This window comes from Cetorhinus maximus, chromosome 12, assembly GCF_964194155.1.
Source record: "Cetorhinus maximus chromosome 12, sCetMax3.hap1.1, whole genome shotgun sequence".
Taxonomy (NCBI): domain Eukaryota; kingdom Metazoa; phylum Chordata; class Chondrichthyes; order Lamniformes; family Cetorhinidae; genus Cetorhinus; species Cetorhinus maximus.
In genome coordinates, this window is record NC_135890.1 from 23,908,361 (window position 1) to 23,931,026 (window position 22,666).

The 22,666-nt window shown below is 42.7% G+C and overlaps 1 protein-coding gene across 4 annotated transcripts in view; it reads left to right on the forward strand.

Annotated features, from left to right (window-relative positions):
• Nucleotides 1-17,989, forward strand: part of sbf1 (SET binding factor 1) — a 163,932-nt gene extending 145,943 nt beyond the window's left edge. For all 4 annotated transcript variants that reach the window (XM_078553164.1, XM_078553166.1, XM_078553167.1 and 1 more), the window contains 12 exons: nucleotides 1,940-2,124; nucleotides 2,823-2,999; nucleotides 3,149-3,250; nucleotides 5,085-5,270; nucleotides 6,351-6,477; nucleotides 7,587-7,717; nucleotides 8,351-8,572; nucleotides 8,847-8,954; nucleotides 10,457-10,671; nucleotides 15,020-15,110; nucleotides 16,800-16,931; nucleotides 17,028-17,989. In XM_078553164.1, the coding sequence (XP_078409290.1) occupies nucleotides 1,940-2,124; nucleotides 2,823-2,999; nucleotides 3,149-3,250; nucleotides 5,085-5,270; nucleotides 6,351-6,477; nucleotides 7,587-7,717; nucleotides 8,351-8,572; nucleotides 8,847-8,954; nucleotides 10,457-10,671; nucleotides 15,020-15,110; nucleotides 16,800-16,931; nucleotides 17,028-17,126 (1,775 nt within the window). In that variant the 3' untranslated portion in view covers nucleotides 17,127-17,989. The remainder of the gene's footprint in view (nucleotides 1-1,939; nucleotides 2,125-2,822; nucleotides 3,000-3,148; nucleotides 3,251-5,084; nucleotides 5,271-6,350; nucleotides 6,478-7,586; nucleotides 7,718-8,350; nucleotides 8,573-8,846; nucleotides 8,955-10,456; nucleotides 10,672-15,019; nucleotides 15,111-16,799; nucleotides 16,932-17,027) is intronic.
• The last annotated feature ends 4,677 nt before the right edge of the window (nucleotides 17,990-22,666 follow it).

The window sequence follows — 22,666 nt, forward strand, 5'->3', positions numbered from 1 at the left end:
TTCAGCTTTTTGACTATGCCGAGCAGTTGCCCAAATGGCCTGCAGCACAGAGTCACCAACCCTCAATTGCCTTCTTGGATCTTCAGGGCTTCTCCTGAACCCTCTTCAATTACCAAACTTGGACGGCATCAACAACGGCCCACCACACAGGGTTTCAACCTCGTCTCCCGAGATTCCATTTGCCTGGATTCCCAAGTGTGCACCAAGCACCAACTCACAAGCACAACTTCAGATCTTTGGTGGCACTGAGAACACTACTGCTCCAAAGGGGCACCTTTGCCTCAACGGCCTGCAACACTTCTGTTTGGAGCCTGTTTCTCCTTTTTTTTACTTTAACGGGGACTTGTTTCTGTCCCCGTCTCTGTCTCCTACCTTGGACTTCCTTTTGGGACCTCTCCCTGTCCCCTCTCCTCTTGGGGCCTCTCTCTGTCCCTACTACCTTTTGGGATCTCTCCCTGTCCCCGGCCTGGGATACTAGTTTTCCATGGTGCTCTGCTCCTGGTCTCCTGACCTATGTCGTTTTACTTCTTGCACTGGCATGCTGGACCCCAAGAACGTAAGAATTGCAAAAACAGCGCATATGCAGCCTGTTCTCAGTCTACTTGTACGCAAAAGCTCCAAGGTCCATTGAGAGTTGAAGTTCCCAAACTCCGTTCTCCAACAAGGTGAGTATAGATTTCATGGCATTCTTTTCTACTGAATTGTTATATGTAATAACCCCTGCTTCCTCTTCCTTAACATCTTTTAATTTGGGCAAATGCAATCCATCTTAACTTTTTTTTTGATGTCCTCTGTTATGTCCACCATGTTAATATCTGCCTGGTAAATGCAGAGACAAAGTAAATACTTAAAGGCCTGCATCTTCTAAGCAGCTGCAATGATTGCCGAATTGCTGCTGCACTCGTAAATTGCCCCGAATTGACGTTGCTGCACATTTCTACCAGGGTCAGAAATGTGCAGCACCCATCAGCGAACTCTGTAGGAGCGGAGTGTAGTCAGGGGAAGACGGGACAAGACCCCTTTTTACAGCATGAGCTGCATTATGGTAAGTTTAAAGATCCAGTTTGAATGTTACTGAATGGGCAAGTACATGGGTGGGGGAAGGAGTAGGTGGGTCAGGATGTTAGACCAGATTTTAATCTATCTAACATTTCCTGGGTAACTACCTAGGTAAATATTGCTGATCTGTCCCAAGTCTCCAACTCTGGTTGGAGACATTTGCAGAAGTTCCCAGGGAGCCGGGGAATTGCCATTCGAAGTTTTAACTTCCTGGGCAATTTCCATATAGGTCTGCACATCAGGACTTCCACAGGGTCCTGACATGCATCTTTAGTTATATGTCCAGTCTCTGACATTATGGAGACCAGAAGATTTGGCCTAATAATTCAGCCATTTCTCAGCCATTACCTGAATGTGTATCCCTTTGTGTTCTTGGACTTCACTCATGCTTGCATCGTCATAGGAGACCAACTGGTATGTTACTTGCCTTGAATATGGCACGCACTTTAGTCCATAAGCCTTCCTTGCTAATGTCATGAATTTTGAATGATGCTTTTATTTCTAAACATTTATAGCAGCAATTCCAATGTAAACACTTGCCTGTTTTGTTGCAGGCCTCCCACTACTGGTGGTGCTGTGCGAATTCTCATCATTGGCACAGCATTTGGGAGCCTTGCTGATTTACTATTTAGAATTATTCACTCAACAAAAGTAAAACTCTAACATTGTGTAATCCTGATCTGCGCTTGCAGTTTTCTTTGTTCCCACCCCACTCTTTCCCTTCCCATAGAGTATGGGTCCGGATCCACAGTCCTTTACCAAAAAGGAGATTGGGACAGGGAATCGAGTGAATGATGCTGGTGATCTCTCAGCACTACAGATTTATTGTAACTGGAGGAGTGGTAATTGAATGCTGACAGTTTGTCTCTATCTCTTCCAGGAAAATGGGGCAGTATGCGTGGCAGTGGACGACTGAGTGCTTATTCCCTGAATTCAGACGTAGGACTTCGGCTTGCAGGCAAAGATACATTGTCCCCACAGGCTAACGGGGGCCCTTTAGACTCTCACTACTTAAGGCAGCCGCGAGCTGGCCTGTACATTATCGGCGAGAAGTCCCAGCTAAAGGTGAGAATAATCTCCTAAACCCTAGGGACAAATTCCTGCATTTCTCATTTGTCCCAGAATATTCAACAGCCTGAAGAGGGAAGACAGTATGTGAAGACAGACAGAAGGGATGAACAGCACTCCATGTTGCAATACTAGGTCAAATGCTGTTGTCTCATCCTTCTGGAACCTGGGATCAATGCTGTCTAGTTAGGGGATTTGATATTGGAGCCACTAGAAACATTGGCCCTGTAATTGCAGATTATTGATCAGTGTGTGTGGGTCTCACCAATGATACATTTGCAGGTCTGACTGTCAAGTGTATACTGTAAATCCCAAAGTTTGCAGTACTTTCGCTCAATCTCAGACTTGGCATGATAATTCCACCAGGACCCACTAGATGAGGTAATAAACTCCAAGGTCCAATGTCTGTTTGCATCGGAGACCTGTCATTGAACATTTAAAGTCCCTCTCTCTAGCAGTACGATGGTTGATTGCAGGGCTATTTTTGGATCCTTGGAATCCAGATACACAGTCTGCAGGGGTGCTCCTGTTTAATGTAGATAATGAAAGAGAAGACTTGTTTCAGACTGATCTGCTCAGGGATTTAGTGAGTTCACTATTGGTATATTAATGGCTAAGGATCTTTCAAAAATGGTATAGTTGCATGTGAAATTTTCAATTAACAGTATGTGGATAACATATGATTCTTTGCCCAGGGGGCGAAACAAGATCCTTCACAGCAATGGGAAGTTGTCCCCATTGACATATTTGATGCCCGACACGTGAAGACCAGCTTTAAGAAGTTGATGAAGGCATGCGTGCCAAGCTCTGCATCCACGGATCCCAACCAGTCGTACTACCGTTCATTGGAGGAATCTGACTGGCTCTCTCAGGTATTTCGGTTACATTGCTGCCTCCTACCCCGACTGCCCCTCTCACCTGCCCCATCCCCCCTCACTCTGTTCCCTACCCTCTCAACCTTTTTCCCCTCCTCCTCCTCCTCCTTTCCTCCCTCTTTCATCACTCTATTTTCTGTTACTAGCTACACAAGTTGCTTCAGGTATCAGTGCTGGTTGTCGAGTTGTTGGATAATGGATCCTCAGTGCTGATCAGTCTGGAGGATGGCTGGGACGTGACAACTCAGGTACCTATTATCAATTATCAAGCTGGAATCTGTCCTCACAAACCTAATAAAAGAAAAGAACTTCACTCTGTGATTACCATACATTTGTAATCCTTATGTATTTGTAAGAGTGTTGCTTTTGAATTCCCCTTGTGTCCTGGAGCTAACTGTTGTTGGGTTTTAGGGTCCACATTCACAAGCTTTCACACTGCCCCTAATAGCGCACTTAAGTCATTTTTCCTGTGTTGGTTTAGAGGGTGTGTTTAGAGGTTACATGCACAAGAATGCCCATACATGCACCTGCATCTGCCTGTACGCATGTGTACTCATGTGCTTTCCAGTGAAAGTCACTAGAGAGTGACTACCAGACAGAATCATGGCTAATGTTACCTATGTCTACCTGCAAAACTCTACAGGCCACCTATTGTGTCTTATCTGCTGCCCTGGCCCGGATCAGCAATTGGGCCTGAAACCTCCTTAGTTCATATGACTCAGTACCCATGGGCTGTACATTTACCCACCAGGCAGCTGGGTCACCCCAGGGGAGACATAAATAGCTAAATGTCAAAGGTGACATTTGTATTGAGGATGCTGCATGCATTGCTCCTCAGTTCCATTTGACTCAGACAGAAACAGTGTAGTGACCTCCAGACTTAGACCCAACATGGATTATTCTTCCATTATCCCACACTTTGCTGCGTTTTAGTAGATTTGTTGATGGGATTGCTTATGTGGAATAAGGAAAGAGGGTAAATTATGGGGAGGCACTGTGGGGAACAGTATGAGGGTTGGCAGAATACTGACTGCTTACCCCTCTATAGTTAATGTGGTAAATGTTTGACCACTGACGGTAACTATCAGGCTGAGAGTGGCTATGTACCTTGTAGAATTGTGTCTCAGGTGGACCTACAAGATCCCACAGCACTATTGTAAGAAGAGCCCCTGTTGTCCTGACCAATATTTATCCCTCAATCAGCACCTAATGCAAAGGATCTGGTCATTATCATATTGCTTTTTGTGGGAGTTTGCAGGGTGCAAATTGGCTGCCATTTTTCCCACATTACAACAGTGGCTATGTTTCAAAAATTCTTCATTGGCTGTAATGTGCTTTCGGTTGTCCTGAGGATGTGAAAGATGCTGTACAAATACCAGTCTTATTTTAGCTGCTGAAGAGGGGATCGACTTCATTTATATAAGATGCACAAAAAATGAATACCAAGCACGGGGATTTTTAGAGGGATAGAATTCAAAAGCAGAGGTGAGATCTTAAACTTGTATAAAACCTTGGTTAGACCATATTGGAGTACTGCAAACAGTTCTGGTCTCCATATTATTGAAAGGATATAGAGGCACTGGAGAAGGTGCAAAAAGATTCGCAAAAGATGATACCAGAACTGAGAGGTTATACCTATCAGAAAAATTGAACAGGCTCTTTTCTGCAGGTGACCTGACAGAGATCTTCAAAATTATGAAATGATATGATAGGGTAGATATGAAGAATATTGAGGGCAAGACCAAAACTAAGCAGTCTAAATGTAAACTTGTCTCTAATAAATCCATTGGGGAATTGAGGAGAAACTTCTTTACTCAGAGTTAGAATGTGGAACTTCCTACCACAAGGTGCAGTTGATACAAACAGAGCAGATGCATTTCAGGGGAAGTTAGATGGGCGCTTGAAGTAGAAAGGAATAGGTTATATTGATGGGATGAAATGAAGTAGCATTGGAAGAGCTTCTCAGTGGCACCACAAAGGCCATGGGATCAACTATCCCATCCCAATATCAATCCCCATAGTAGAGTTTCTCCATCTTGTTTCAGGAATGGTTTTTCTGACTTGTTTTTGAATTCCCTTCAGGTGGTGTCCTTGGTGCAGCTGCTGTCTGACCAACATTATAGGACATTGGAGGGCTTCCGCCTTCTGGTGGAGAAAGAGTGGCTGTCATTTGGACACCGCTTCAGCCACCGTGGTGCTCAGACAATGGCCAGTCAGAGCAGTGGCTTCACCCCTGTCTTCCTGCAGTTTCTGGACTGTGTACATCAGGTAGGTGCATCCTATTGTAGAACCTGGCTCCTCATAGCCTTCATGGCAAAGTGAGATTGCGCTGCACTGCGCCTTGTGCATCATAGGGTGTTGGGACTATTCACTAATTTTGTCTTGTTAGAGCGTCAGAAGAAGAAATCTAACAACATCCTATATCAACCTAAAGGGTAATAAACATTTAAACTAGACATTAAATAAACAACTATTTAGGAGATGAAGTTAACTGAGGGAATGAATAATGTAGGCTACCAAAGGAGCGCAGATATATCTCAATAATCCATCATTAATTGGGCTGGTGATTATTAATATATAGTGAAGATCAGTGTCTGAGACTGGAACTGAATCTCATCAATTTATATAATTAGTCCATTGAAGAAAGTTCTTTGCATCTTTACAGTGTCAAAACTTTCCAGATCTCACATGACCTCAAGAATCTAAGAAATAGGAGCATAGTAGACCATTCAACCCCTTGAGCCGCCTCCACTGTTCAATAAGATCATGGCTGATCTGTTCATGGCTTCAACACTACTTTCCTGCCTGCCCTCCTTAACCTTAGGCTCCCTTGTATATCAAAAATCTGTTTAACTCAGCTGTGAACATATTCAATGATCCATCCTACACGACTCTGGGGTACAAAATTCCAAAGACTAACAATCCTCAGAGAAAAAAAGCCCTTCTCATCTCCATCTTAAATGGGAAACCCCTTATTCAGAACGTTGTTGGGAACTGATGTGGTTGAATTGCTTGTCTCACCTTTCTAACTCTCACACCAAGCTGATTATGTATACTACCGTTTAATCAACTTCTGTAATTAAGCTGGATTCCCCCCTCCCTCACCCCTCCTCCCTGTCCCCCAAACCCCCCACTCCATTTCCTCCACCTCCTTACCCGCTGCAGGGGAAGCAGAGGAAGACTGTGTGTGGGACTACCTCTCTGGAATGGTCATGTTGCCAGTCAGTGAATAATGGAGTCCTGATCCTATAAGAACTAGTCATTGTCACCAGGAAGTTGTTGTTTATTCAGTCCTTGCCTATTGTTCCCTCCTTTAACTTCGTACCTATTCCTTTCTGTCCTTTTCAGATCCATTTGCAGTTCCCAATGGAGTTTGAGTTTAGTCTGCACTATCTGAAATTCCTGGCATATCATTATGTGTCCAACCGCTTCCGAACCTTCCTTCTGGACTCTGACCATGAAAGGATCGAACTTGGTAAAATCACAATCAGCTGATTTTTGTTCAGATGAGGATGTGTGTGTGCTGGTGAAGGGGCTGGGTAATTTTGTGGGGTTGTTGAGGGCGTGGGGCACGTGTAGAGTTGGTGAGTATGTGGAAGAGAGCGGTGGTGGGGGTGTCAGAGAACTGCTGAGATTTATTTTCTTAGTTTTGCTGGGGACCAGCAGCAAACTACTGGAAGAGTAAGAGGTGACTTAATTGAAACCTTTAAGATCCTGAGGGGTCTTGACAAGGTGTATGTGGAGAGGATGTTTCCTCTTGTGGAAGAATCTAGAACTAGGGGCCACTGTTTAAAAATAAGTGGTCGGTCATTTAAGACAAAGATGAAGAGAAATTTTTTCTGAGGGTTTGAGAGTCCTTGGAACTCTCTTCCTCAAAAGGCAGTGGAAGCAGAGTTTTTAAGGCAGAGCTAGATAGATTCTTGATTAACGAGGGGTGAAAGGTTATTGGGGGTAGGCAGGAATGTGAGGTTGAGATTACATTCAGATCAGCCATGATCTTATTGAATGGCGGAGCAGGCTTGAGGGGCCAAGTAGCCTACTCCTGCTCCTAATTCGTATGTTCATATGTAACTAGAGCAGTCAGTCAGATTCTTGCTCCCATCACCTTGTCAGTGTTGCCAGAAACATCATTCTTCTCCCTCCTGTCTCGTCCCAACTTGATGTAGGCTGATATGCTGAAAGAGTTCTCTGCTGTCTTGACAAGATATTAAATGTTATAATGGGAAGACTGATGGGTTGCTTTTTTGGCAGGATGTGATTTAAAAAAGGTTAATGGGTTTTTCTAATCGAATTCCACACACCCTTTCTCAAACTCAATCTGAGGTGAAAAGACAACATACAATCCTCTGTAGCATAGATTCATTACTTCTGGCATCCCTCATCCCCCTCTGCCTGGTACTGGATTTGAACCCAGATCCCAGAGGTAGGCAGGTAGGAGAGTGGAATTAAACTAAATGCCTCTATCATTCCATGGTGAAGGAACAGAGTCTGATCCACTCAGCCCCTCTTCATTATGTAACCAGCCTTAATGGTAGTCCAGATGTCTTTTTACAGAGTACTTTGAGTTCTGTCTGTATCCCACAGGACTGATGTATGAAGAGAAAGGAGAGAGGAAGAACCAACATGCATACAAGTCTGTGTGGGACTACATTGACCGGCTCAGTAAGAAAACGCCAGTCTTCTTCAATTACCTGTATGCACCCGAAGATGGAGAGGTGAGGAGGAGCTTCTGGCTAGTTGATGTGGAGGTGGTGGATTTCATTGTACAACATGATTCTCAGTGGGTTTTGCTTCTATAGCCCCATTAACTATTGATCTATTGACTTTTCATGTAAGTAGATCATTAAAATGTTGTGGATAGGTACAAAAATAATTTAAAAGGCTAACGGAATGCTGACCTTTATATCTAGAGGGCTAGAATACAAGAGGTTAGAAGTCATGCTACAGCTATATAAACCCTTTGTTAGACCACACTCAGAACATTATGTTCCCATTCTGGACAGATGCATTAGCGTTGGATGGGGTATAATATAGATTTACCAGAGTGATACATGGACTCCAACAGTTAAATTTCAAGGAGAGATCACACAAACTAGCGTTTCATTTTATGGAATTTAGAAGATTAAGGGGGTCATCTGATTGAAGTTTGAAATATTAACAGAAACAGGGTAGATAGAGAGAAACTGTTTCTGATGGTTGAGGTGTCTCAGACTAGGGGACATAATCTAAAAACTCAGAACTAAATGGCTTACTCCAGTTCCTGTGATTTTGTAACTCCATTGACTATTGGTCTAAATGCATTGGCAGTTTCTAAATACCACTGATGTTATCCTCCTGTTAAATTCTAGGTTCTGAGGCCATATGGTAACATTTCCAACCTTAAGGTATGGGATTATTACACACATGAGACACTTTCTGAAGGGCCACCATATGACTGGGAGCTGGTGTACAGTCGACGAGAACAAGTGGATGACGGGGAAAGAGCTCCTCGGACACAGCGCAAGATTGTCTGGCCCTGCTATGATAACCAAAACAAGACGGAGCCAGATGCTATCAGTAAATTGTTGGAGGTAGAGTTCATGCTTGAGTGTCAGTCCAGATCTAAAATGTGGGCAGTTTCTGAGGATCAACCCATAGATGGCTGTGAATGCAGTCAGCTGTCCTTGTATCTGACAGTAATCTGGACTAGGAGGCCATGGACATGATCACCTATCCGTGTGTCTGACAGTTGGGATTGGAGTGGGCTGTGAATCTATCAGCTGCTCTTGTGTCGCTTGTGTCTGATAGTGGTGGGGGTGGGGGGCGTGATTGGGCCATTAATTTGATCACTGTTGTGTCCAACAGGAGATGCAGTCACTGGAGTCTGAGCTGGGTCAAGTGCCAGACAAATGGAAGGAGACTTGGGACAAGATCAAAACAACCCAGCGGACAGAGAGCAAACAGGAGGGTAAGGTAGGTCAGCACTTGGGCTTCAACATGTGTTCACAGGATTTGAACTGCCTTCATTGCTTGTCCATAGTTGACTTTGAAATGATGGTGAGCTGCAAATGTCTTGCTCCATAGTGGCTGTGATTTCTATACTTGAGTTGTAACTGAGTATTGCTGAGGATCTGATTTTTAAACAAGGTAAGGCAAGACTGTGGAGATTTCAGCTCACCCTTGCACAGACTGTGGTCAACAGCAGGTGTGGATGAGAGGCAGATACGTGTCTAGAACAATATGTTGAGGAACTTACAAGGGAACAAGCTATTTTAGATCTAGTATTGTGCAATCAGTCAGGGTTAATTAGTAATATTTATAGTAAAGGATCCTCTGGGGAAGAGTGATTGTATTATGATAGAATTTCATGTTAATTTGAGAGTAATGTAGTTAAGCCTGAAAGTAGGAACTTAAATTTAAACAAAGCCAATTATGGAGGTATGAGGGAAGAGTTGACTAGGGTAGAGGTGAGAGTAACTGTTCTCGTGGAAGCAACATTCGAAAGAGTACAGCACCAAGAAGATAAAAGACCTCTTCATGACCTCGAGACATCCCAAAGGCTTTTACAACCAATGAAGTACTTATGATATGTAGGAAGTGCAGCTGCCAATTTGCGCACAACAAGCTCCTGCAAACAGCAATGAGATGTATGACCAGATTATCTGATTTTGTGATACTGATTGAGGGATGAATTTTGGCATAACACTGTAGAATACCCCTGCACTCTGTAAACTAATGCCATGGGATCTTTTTACATACACCTGATGTGGCAGATGAGGCCTTGGTTTAATGTTTCATCCAAAAGAAATATCTCCAATATTGCAGCATTCCTTCAGAAGTGACCACCTGACAGTGCAGTGCTCCCATGCACTGCCCCTCCTACAAGGTAGTGCTGCCTCTCAACAAATACCCCGGCAGTGCAGGACTCACTCACTACTGACCCTCTGACGATGCAGCACATTCTCGCTACTGACCCTCCAACAGTGCAGCACTCCCTCGCTACTGACCATCCAACACTGCAGCACTTCCTCGCTAATGACTCTCCCGACACTGCAGCATTCCCTCACTACTGACCCTCTGACACTGCAGTACTCCCTCGCTACTGACCATCTGAGTTCAATGCTAGCAAAGGTTATGTGCTCAAATCTCTGGCTCAGAGGGGAGAGTGCTCTCACACCTAAAACTGAAGTTAAAGTGAGTTAAAAGGATATATATCTGTAACTGGAATAATACCAGGTGAAGGGGAAAGTAATTTTCATTGCCTGACCAATCATCACAGCTCTGCATGAGTTCCAGAGGAATCCAACCATTTTCAATTGAAGGTCATGGCATAGCCTGGAGGAGATCATTACACAGTGTGAAACAGATGAATGTTGCACTGTGATTAGGAGCTGATCATTACACAATGTACAAGGAATGAAACCCAGTGGCACTTTTTTATGGCTGGATCACTCCTGATTTTCTTATTTATGCAGCACTTGTCTTCAAGTTCCCTGCTGATGTCCTCAAGCCTGTCGCACCATCGAAGGTCACAGTGTGTTTATCTGCATGAGGCAGCAGTTGGATCCACTCTGAATCTGAGTCTGGACACAGACAGTAGCACAACCTCCACTCCCTCCAGTGGTGTCATGGGTCGAAAAAGTACGAGTACCTTGTACAGCCAGTTCCAGACATCAGAGAGTGAACACAGGTAAGGAATAATCCCACATTAGACCTGTGGGAAAGAAGGAATAACTGCAAACTGGGACTTTGGAGAAACAGGGAGGCTCTCTATAATAGGGACTGTGGGAAAAACAGAGTAACTCTATACTGGGACTGTGTTTCAACACTTCTTATTCCTGCTAAGTTGTCTAGATTTTTCAGAGTGGCAAAAACATTTATACAACATTTAAATGATTGCTAAGAATGCTGTAGCGGTGCCATGTCACGACTCCGGTCTCTGATTGTCTATGGGGCTAGAGATATTTCAACTGTTGATACATCCCAGCCAAACAGAATGGTGTTTGTCCATTGATAAGTGTTAAAGATAGAACATTAGGCTCCTCAGAAATCCTTTTGCACATCTTGTCCAATTTTGATTGCTCAATTGCTGATGCAAGAAAGAGGCCCCTTAGCATAGGAACAAGAGTAGACCATTTAGCCCCTAAAGCCTGTTCTGCTGGTCAATGAGATCTTAGCTGGTCTGTGACCTAGTCCATATATACCTGCCATTGTCCCATATATCCTAGTACCTTTGGATAGAAAAAATGTTTCAATCAAATTAAAAATGGATCTGGCATCAATTACTGTTTGCAGAGTATAGTTCCAAACTTCCAGCATTCAATGTATAGAAGTTTTTGCTAACTCAATCCTGAAAGGTCTGTCTCTAAATTTTAGACTATGTTCCCTAGTCCCAGATTCCCCAACCAACAATAATAGTTTATCTGTACCTACACTATCAGATGTCTTCTAAAATTTGTTCAAATCACCACTTAATCTTCAAAATTCCAGGGGAAGTCTTTTTGATTATTTTCTGTACTTGTACTTAATTTTAATGATCCATGTACATAGATCCCTAACTCTCTTTGGACCTCCACTGTTTCTAGCTTTTCATCATTTAGAAAGTACTGGAACGATCCTATTCAAGTCCAAATAGATGACCTCATAGGTGTCTGCATTGAAATCCATTTGCGACAGTTTTATTCATTTTCAAAGCCTGTTAATGTCTCTGTAATTGCTTACAACTCGGTCTATCTTTGTGTCATCAGCAAACTTAGGTATGTGGCTCTCTATCCCATCACCTAAGTGAATAGTTGAGGCCCCAATACAGACCCCTATAGGGCACCACAAACCATCTTATGATCTTCAGTCTTCTATGTCAATAGTCTACATGAGGACTGTGAATGGAAACCAAAGTGTGAAGTCCTCATGCTAGCAGAGGCTATCACTGAGAATCTACTGGAAGGAACAGTAAGGTTTTTGGACTAGTCTTTTGTTTTTGAACAGTTTGTGTATTTTGCTGGCCTGGTCAATGTATTGCATTAGTATGTTGCTGTGTCTTTTTGCTTCCATTTAATAATTCAAATTTAGCCTATACTTGCTGATCGGACGATGTGCTACTTTTTGCCTTCTGAGGTGACAGAAGGTGATGGGAATCCCGCATATTCTCCAGTAAATTGATTACAGTCCTGAGGGGTTAAGTATTAAACATAAGCTACCTTAATCCAGACAGGGTGCAAAACAGGACACTTTCAGTTCATACAAGGTTGTCTGATTTCAGGAACTGGAACCTGTCCTTGAGTAAGTATTGGGAAAGCCTGCAATTACACTTTTCAAGAGATGCACCGTTGTTTTTTTTATTCTTTCATGGGATGTGGATAACACTGGCTAAACCAGCATTTATTGCCTATCCAAAATTGCCCTTGAGGAGATGGTGGTGAGCTGCCTTCTTCAGCCCTTCCAGTCCACATGGCGTAGTTACACCCACAGTGCTGTTAAGAAGTTGTTCCAGGATTCTGACTCTGTGACAGTGAAGGAACAATGATATAGTTTCAAGTCAAGATGGTGTGTGTCTTTGAGGGGAACTTGCATGGGGTGGTGTTCCCATGCATCTGCTGCCCTTATCCTACCAGGAGGTAGAGGTCACTGGTTTGGAAGGTGCTGTCATGTGAGCCTTGGTGAGTTGCTGCAGTGTCGATGGTACTCACTGCTGCCACTGCACATTGGTGGTGGAGGGAGTGAATATTGCAGGTGGTGAATGGGGTGCCAATCAAGTGGGCTGCTTTGTTCTGGATGATGTCAAGCTTCTTGAATGTTGTTGGATCTGCACTCATCCAGACAAGTGGAGGGTATTCCATCACACTCATGCCTTGTAGATGGTGGACAGGCTTTGGGGAGTCAGGACCTGAGTTACACGTCACACACCTCTGGCCTGCTCTTGTAGCCACAGTATTTATATCGCTGGTTCAGTTCAGTTCATGGTCAATGGTAACCCCCAGGATGTTGTTAGTGGGGGATTCAATGATACTAATGCCATTGAATGTTAGATTCTCTTGTTGGAGATGGTCATTGCCTGCCACTTGTGTGGCCCAAGTGTTACTTGCCGCTTAACGGCCCAAACCTGGATATTGTCCAGGTCTTGCTGCTTATGGACATGGACATGCAGACTTCATGGACTAAAGAGTTGCAAATGGTGCAGAACATTGTACAATCATCAGTGAACATACCCACCTTTTAACCTATAATGGAGGGAAGCAGCTGAAGATGGTTGGGCCTAGGACACTACCCTGAGGAAGTCCTGCAGCAATGTCCTGGGACTGAGATGATCGACTTCCAGCAACCATCTTCCTTTGTACTCAAGTAAGACTACAACAAGTGGAGAGATTTCCTCCAGATTCCCAGTTTTGCTAGGGCTCCTTGATGCCACTCTCAGTCAAATGCTACCTTACTGTCAAGAGCAACCACTCTCACCTCACCTCTTGACAGCTCTATTGTCCATGTTTGGACCAAGGCTGTAATGAGGTCAGGAGCTGAATGGTCCTGGCAGAACCCAAACTGAGCATCAGTGAACAGGTTATTGCTGAGTGTCATGAAAATATAATAATTTTCATAATATTTTTGTGATTTATTGTAAAAGTGGGTTAATAGTGGGGTTTGGATTAGTTTCTCTGTCTGTATGTGTGTGGAATTTAATTGAATTGGAATCAGCTGGTCTGGAGGTTTTGAGTTATCAAAAAGAAGCTAGGTTTGAAATGTTAAATATGTAAACATGGCTGAAGTTTTAGAATATGAGGAAAATTTGCATCTATAGATAAATTAGGTTAGTTTGAATTTCAAAGAGATGGTAAGATGTTATACCTAGCCAGAAGAAGCTAAACAAAACAGTGTGTTTATTTTTCCCAAAGGTTACTAATAAAATTAAGACTATGAAAAGATTTATATTATGAGAAAAGTAAAGTAGCAAAAACATATGGGAACAACGGAATTTGCATTAAAAGGGAGAAACATGTGTAAAGGAGATGAAGCTATGTGTAAGCGGAGAAGGCATTCTAAGAACTAACACAAGTGTGAAAAGCCTCCAGCCCCTGTGCATCAAATTGCTGTCTACAGGAACCGAAGCTGAGAAAACTCACTTTGAATTCGACTGTTCAGGGTATTTGTGGCTTTGCCTGGGTCTGTTTAAATCTATTTATTCTTACTGTTGCCTTAACGGAGGTGTAACCGGGAGCCAGAGTAATTAGGGGTTTTAGGAGTTATTATAGTAGTAATTTGTAAACCTAAGTTTGTGCTTGAAATCTTTTCTTTTGTTAACAAATGTTTAATTTAGCTTTCTAAAACCCCCTGAAGTCGTGGTGGTTTTATTACTTCTGAATTCAGGATCTCGAAATAAAATGCAAATTGCAAAACAGTTGTGACTGTGTGATCAATTTTCCCGTGTGATTTTGATCCACCTGGCACACACCATCTGCCACGTCATAAACACTGAGTAAGTACCCCTTGATGCCATTGTCAAATTCCATTACTTTGCTGATGATCACGAGTAGACCGATGGGGCAGTAGTTGTCCATGTTGGATTTGTCCTCCTTTTTGTGAACAGGACATACCTGGGCAATTTTCCATATTTCTGTATAGATACCAGTGTTGTAGCTGTACTAGAACAGCTTGACTAGGGGGCACAGTTATTTCTGAAGCACAGGTCTTCAGTATTATTGCAGGAGTGTTGTCAGGTCCCGTAGCCTTTGCAGTATCTGCTGCCTTTAGCTATTTCTTGATATCACGTGGCGTGAATCAAATTGGCTGAAGACTGGCATCTGTGATGCTGGGGACCTCAGAAGGAGGCTGAGATGGATCATCCACTCGACCATTCTGGCTGAAGATGGTTGCAAATGCTTCAACATTGTCTTTGTACAATTTGTACAGCAAAGTAGTAGTGACAGCACAGATGAAAAAAGATTCCTAACTGCTGCAGAGAAAGATTTAATTGTGTTGGGTCACAAATCATTCTGTGAACGCACTGTTTCTATTAGTGTCCTTTTCTCATGTGTGTATTGTGTTTCCAGGTCATACGAGGGAATCCTTTATAAGAGGGGGGGCGCTTTACTGAAAGCCTGGAAACCACGTTGGTTCGTACTTGATAAAACCAAACATCAGGTAACACTGCACCAGTCTGCTCAGTCTCGTCTTGTTTCACAGTATCAGTGACCCACTGTCCTGTATTTTCACAGTAGGGCCATGTAGTACCCCAGATGCAGGGTTCAAGCCTGGGCAAAGGGTTTCAAAATCAAAAATGTTACACTTCTGTTCAAAAAAGGGGTGAGGGATAAACCAGGTAGCCAGTCAGAATATAATTGATGGAAAAACTACTAGATACCATTCTCAAGGGCAGAGTTAATTCTCACTTGGAGAATTGTGGGTTAATAAGGGACCGTCAACATGGATTTGTTAACAGCAAATCACATTTGACTAATCCAACTGAGTTCTTTGAAATAACAAGAAGGGTTGATGAAGGTATTGCAGTGAATATATATCGGATTTCAGAAGACATTTGATAATGTACCACATAACAGACTTATTCAGGTAGTAAAGAAACGGTTATCTTTGGGTGTCAGATGGCTAACAGGAGACAGATAGTGGTGAATAGATGTTTTTCTAACCCGAGAAAAGTATGAAGTGGGTGTTTCAGGGATCAGAAATAAGACCATTGTTTTTCTTGCTATATTGAAATTACCTGGACTTGGGTATAGGAAGTACAATTTAGTAGTTTGCAGATGAATCAAAATTTGGCAATGTACTAAATAATGAGCATTCTAGTAACCGACTTCGAGAGCATGGACAGGTGAAATGGACAAACATAATGGCAGATGCAATTTAATGTAAATAAGAGTGAAACGATGTGCTTTGGGAGGAACAACATGTAGCAGCGGACCATATAATCTAAATGGTCCTATTTTGAGGGGGTTGCAAAAACAGAAGGACCTGGGGGATAATAAATCTTTGAAGGTAGCAGAGCAATTGATGAGACAGTTAAAATCTATGGAATACTTAGCTTTGTAAATGGGATATTGAGTACAAAAACAAGGAAGTCCCGCTAAAACTTTCCAAATCTCTGGTTATATCTTAACTGGAATATTATAAACAATTGTGGACACCACACTTCAGGAAGTATGTAAAGCCCCTGGAGAGGTTTACCAGGATGATACCAAGGATGAAAGAGTTGAGTTATGTAGGGAGATTAGAGAAGCTGAGATTTTTATTCTAGTGCAGAGAATGTTGAGAGATCTAGCAGAGGTATTCAAAATTGAGAAGTTTTGATATCAATTAGGGAGAAACTGTTCCTTTTGGCAAGTGGATCAGTAACAAGATGTCATCGATTTAAAATAATTGGCAAAAGAAGCAGAGGAGGAATGAGAGTTTCTTCGTACAGAGGGTTGGTAAGATTTGGAATGCATGACCTGAAAAGGTGATGGAATCGGTTTCCATAGGAACTTTTAAAATTGGACGGGCATTCTCGAAGAGGAATAATTTTGCAGAGCTATGGGGAAAGGCTGGATAGTGGGACAAAATTGAACAGCTCTTTCAAAGAGCTAGCAGAGAGACAATGGGCTGAATGGCCTCCCTCTGTATAAGATTTTATGAAATGCAGCCTGGGTGGAGGGTTCAAACAAGGCACGGTTGGAGAATGCCTGGGTCATCTGCCCCAGCCCTACCTCACTTGGGGTGTGGTTTGTGTGACTCCTGAGATTCAGTAGAGGAGAGATGGCATCGTACAAACAAGGACAGGATTCAATGCTGTGCTGCTTGACTGGGAACATTCTATAATTCTTGTGCTATCTTTTGCAGTTGAGATATTACGACAGTAAATCAGACACGGATGTGAAGGGGCTTGTGGACCTCACAGAGGTGGAATCTGTCACTCTGGGAACAGCAACGTTGGGAGCCCCCAAAAACATTGAGGACAAAGCCTTCTTTGATGTGAGTCTCTATTGGCAAATCCCCCCAAGTTTCAAATGTTACAGTTATGGGCTGTGTGCAAACCAAAACTGACTGTTAAATATTTTTACTTTGTAGCTGAAGACAACAAAAAGAGTTTACAACTTCTGTGCCCAAGACAGCCAGAGTGCCCAGCAGTGGATTGATAAAATACAGAGCTGCTTGTCTGATGCGTGAGCATTTGTACTGCAGGCATTGCCTGTGTACTTCTGGGTATAGAGCTCATCAACTGGATCTCTGTCATTAACGGACAAACAACTGGTGTATCAAAAACACAAGAACCAGAGTATTATGGAAACTTGTGATTTCTCGGCCACTCAATTGCAGAGTCCAGAAGAAATGGAGGATGGTGATTGGATATCTTGCTGCCTGTATCCAGCATTGGTGTACTTGTGCATTTGTTGGCGATCTTCTGTTTAAGAATCAGCAGATGCTCTGGAGAGTTGGTGGGGACAGAGAGAGCTTGTTGCACACATCACCACAAAAGAAGGTTGCAAGTTAGAATGAGTATAAAGCAAAAGTGAAACCCTTTCTTGCTCAGGGCCTTTCTCACACACACAGTTTCCTCTGCTCTTGTCTCTGAACTAATTTGTGTGTTTAATTCTGTTGCCATTTTCAGTAGAACTTTTGTGGCCAAATTCCTGAGACTAGAGTTGATATTCTAGATCAGCAACTCATTGCCCAAATACCAGAGCCTAAAAACCTCTTTCATCAAAATGGTTTAAAAGCTCCAGCAAAGCTTAAGTCAAATCCATCGGATTAGTTGCCTGTTCTTGGAGAAAGGATGTTGGTCGACGATCAGTCATTTCAGCCGCCTTTATTATAGACCTTGTGAAATGTCTTATAACTGCTGTTGGCAACCTCTGCACTTTCCCCATTGTATGGTGTTAGTACAGAATCAATGCAGGACAGCGGGAGGATCAAGCTAAATTAGTAAGGAACGCATCGGATGGTGTGGGACAACAATCCCAGAGTGGGAATCAAGGCATCTCCAGAAAGGGGAATGTATAAAGGCTCTCACCTTAAACCGAATACTTTACAGAAAATATAGGCTAAAAAAATAAGGACAGCCTGCTGTTTACAAATTGACGTGGGAATAATCTTTGCTCAGGTCTGATTTTCGATGGGTCAGCACTGCTGCAGCAATCTGAAGCCAATTTTGTCGAGGAAAACCGCAGCCACTTGCACTTGTGAACAAGAGAGGGTTAAAGGTACAGGATTGTGTGTGGTTGTTCACTGAGCAGCTCTCAATGAGAGTATTAATGTTCCTTTAAAATTACTAGAGCCCTTCAAACTAAGGGCAGCAGTAGGACAATGAGGGATGTGTTTGTGTACTTAGTTCTATATTAACTTATGCAATAAGGAACAGGGCTTGGCAGGTGGTATATGTTCACTGTGTTTACAGAGGCAGCTGTGATGGTTGTGTGCAGCAGGGCTGGGCTGACCCACACTTATCCCAGACTGCTCACTCCCACACCCACCTTTTCTTGGGTCATGATGAGAGAGGTGGTGAGGAGCAGCTGCTGACCAGGGAGAGGAGGGACTTCCAGCTCTCGTGGGCGTCTGCACAGAAACAACACAGCTGTGAGATTATTTTAACAGTGTTGTAGCTTTGATTCTGCTGTTAGTGATGTACAGCTGTACATAGTTTAATCCTTGTTCTATTTATGCAACGGCTTCCTAGATATCAGTGTACAGGTCGAATGATATTTACAAATTGTTGTGTATCCACGTGTATTTGCTATCTATTTGGAAAAAAAACAATGTCAGTGAGCCAGTGGTACACTGAAGGGTGTCACTATATTGCGCCCATCGCCAACACACTGCAATTAAGGCTTCATAACCATGTCTGTTCAGCCTTGGACAGTTGAAGGGTGCGAGGGAAGCAAGAAGCAGAGACTGCCACAAGTTCTAAAGTTCAAAAGGTGATCTTCTCTATCCTGTACTACAGCAAGTAGAATCTTAGTCATATCTTTGACAGACAGCCATTGTCTCTCACAACAAATCTGTCTCAAATGCAGAAAAGTCCATATTTTGGGGATGTATTAAACTGTTGGGCATTTGCTCCTGTGACTCAGACTGAGGGGTCGAGATTGCATTCAGATCTGTCTAGGCTGCTTAAATATATGGTTTCCAATTACAAACGATTAAGACATCTTATCCTGTTTAGTGTTAATATTGTGTTGCCAATTTAGGAATATTGATGCTAGAATCTATTTCACAGCTCGTGCTTTCTCTTGCTGTCATTTGTTCACTGTCTGTCCAAATCGCACTTTGCCTTTGACTGTTTTGAACAGTTTTTGTAAATTTTGCAGCTCATGCTTGTTCTGTCTTACTGTCCTGTTTTAGAGTATCCTAAGTTCTGTAATGTTGCCTTTAGTCCCTGAGCTGTCAGATCCCTGATCAAATTTTGTTATATATACTCATTTTTAGCTGTTAACTGCCAACATTTACAGTTCAAAATTTCTAGAATGCCCAGACTAAACATGAAAGAGACCCGAATGATATTTTGCTGAGGCCTTATAGTTTCAGATCCTGCAAGGTCTGAGATGTGCTTGTGCTACTTTCATTGTGGAAAGACACTGCCCTTAAAACACAGCTGAATATTTCAACTTTGATGTGAAGCAATGTAGGCAAGGACACTTCCTGTTCTAAAAAGGAACTGATGTTCTCAATATCAGCGTTTGAATGTCTTCTAGAGACTAAAAGAGCTGAATAATCTGAGAATGAAATCTTCTCCTAAATTAAGGGGTATTTCATTAAGGATGGGTGGTGCAGTGGAGTGAAGACATTTTACTCCCTGTAAATGGGCCTCAGTACCATACAGCTGAAGAGGCTGCCTCTCTCAAGCCTTGTTTCGCTCACTCAGTTACCCAGTTGGTTCATGTAGAATGCACTAGGATAAAACCAAAGCATGTTGAAAACGCCCACAGGTTGTCCAATTAATGGTATGCCCCTGAAATATTCAACTGTATTTTATTTTCAAGGTAGACAGAGACAGCATTGGGGAAAATGGTGCCTTGGGTGAACTTGCATATGTGGCAACCACACTTCATTCCTGGCTCCCAGCTCACACCAAACCCACCTCCCAGCTGCCACTCATGCACTTACTAGTCTGATCCACATTCCTGCTGGGGGTGCACATTGTGCCGCCTGTAGTTGTCAGTCAAAAAAACTGGCTGCCTTGGAACGCTATGGAAGGGTTTGGGAGTAGGGAAGGAGGGCGGATCTGCTCAAAGTAATTGCAGGGCAATTTGCTGTTCGAACAGCTGCGTGTGATCTGTGTGTAAAAAGATTAATTAATTACTGAATCAAATGGGATAGCCCCCTCCACAAAACATTATCACCCACGCATAAGGCTGCCCTGGATGTAGATTCAGAGCTGAAGTATATTTCCAACATGTACAGTTTATGACCTTTTTTTACCAAAATTCACCAGGATTTGTAAATTTTGCCCTGCGCCAAATCAGCAACTTCACTGAATAATAGGGTCTAGCAACGTCAGGGGACTTCCAATATCAAACCCTCCTCTACAGTCCCTGTGGGTTACTGCAGGCTCGTACGGTGGGGCGCCGCGGGCTCGTACGGTGGGGCGCCGCGGGCTCGTACGGTGGGGCGCCGCGGGCTCGTACTGTGAGTTGCCTTCATGGAGATAGGACTTCAAGTATCACCTTTTTGTGGTCAATAGTTTTCCCAAACTAATGTCATTACTTTTAAATTAAGGCTTTTTTTAAATGAAGTGTTTGTCATGGGGATTTCACTCCCGTGACATCATCTAGCCCATGCTAGATCAATTATAACAAGGGTCATGTGCAGGGTAGAGCTTCCTTCATTTCTTTCCAATTGAAGTTCCCAGGGCCAGTACATCATGGATTAGGTACAAAGTAAAGCTGCCACTGTACTGTCCCATCAAACACTCCCAGGATAGATGCAGTGTAGGTTACATACAAAGTAATGTTTATTCTATGTTTTTACAATGACATGAATTCTCCACTTGAGATAATGTACATCATTCACCAACCACCCCAGTATCACATTCCTGTTTCCCCCCACCAGCCATTTGAGGCCACTTGGTTATGAGGGAATAGTATTTCGGTTTTATTTTGTTGCAGATTATATCTGGTTGGCACTGGACAGAGAAGAAACACATTTCATTTTGGACTGGTAGAGGAGGCTGAGAGGAGAGACTCAGCAGGATTGAGACTCAATTCCTGGTGTGAATGGGCAGTGCACTACTCATTTGCATCACCCTGTGTAATTTCCACAACTGACCTCTGCGTTGTTTGGTACCTCATGATAGAGCAATGTGAGATCTGCAAAAATGGAAAAGTGAGGACACTTGTGAATCTGCTGACCAACATCAGAGTTGTATCTGATATAATGGAAGGTTCACTGTTTCATAACAAGGATCAGACACTTTGGGGAGAAGGAGTAATGAATATATCATGAGGTATTTTCCTACAACAGCTTCATCCTCAGCCTTCTCTAAGTACAATCATCATTTGCCCAACAGTCATCTGTCTCCGTCATGCTCAATCCAGATTGGGACTATCTCTCTTTGCCTGTCCGCAGTGGCAGAAATGCTGATGAGAATCATTTGAACAAAAGTAGATCTGAGGGAGAGTGTAGCTCCCTTTCCAAGGAGACCCTGTCTGTACTCCCCATTCATACAATCCAGGGAGATTCAGTCTATAGCCCCCTTTCTCTGTAGAACTTACTGATGAAGGTTAAAAAGAACTGCAGCTACTTGACAAGCTAATTAACAGAAATATGCAGTACCCAATTAGTGATCCCAGAGATCATTGCTGGGTCCTTTTCTTGTTGAATGTGAGAATGATTTCAGGGATCTGACAGCAGCAAGGCGGGGCAGGCAAAGCAGTTTCTTGTTCTATATTTTGTGTGAAAAAAAGTTGTGATAAATTGAGCCTTTTATTTTGGATTTCTAAAATCCTCTTTTCAAGACTGTTTAGTTTGAAAAGAAGTGACAAACATTTTTGTTTCTTCCCACATTTAAAAATCTACTTTGCTTTTTCCCCAAGCTTTTAACTTTGAAAATGCTTTTATTTGAAATATGAAGAAGATAATTCTTTGTACATAGTCTCAATTTACAATTCCTGTATAAAGATGGGTGAGAGTCCAGATTGTAAAATACAGTAACCATGTAGAATTTGGGATTTCTATTAGAGTCTGAACATTGTGGTCTCCATACAGGATCCTGTATTGTGCTTAGACAAAGAGATAACTGAAATTTAATAAAATATATATTAAAATATTACTTTTGGAACCTTCATTAAAAAAAAAGATTGCGTGAACGGGTGTCAGCCATGGGTCAGTAGCTAACCCTCTTGCCTCTGAATCAAAGGGTGCTGGGTGCAAGTCCCACTCCGGTGACTTAAAGACTTGCATTTATGTAGCACTTTTCACAACAACCAGATATCCCAAAGTGCTTTACAGTTAATTAAGTACTTTTTGAAGTATAATCACTGTTGTAATGTAGGAAGCACGGCAACCAATTTGCGCACAACCAGCTCCCACAAACATCAATGTGATGATGACCAGCTAATTTTCCTGTGATCTTGACAAAGGGATCAATATTGGCCAGGACACCAGGGATACCTCCCCTGCTCTTTGAAACAATGCCATGGAATCTTTTATGTCCACCTAAGAGAGTAAATGGGGTTTAGTGAGAGATGGCACCTCCAACAGTGATCAAAGCA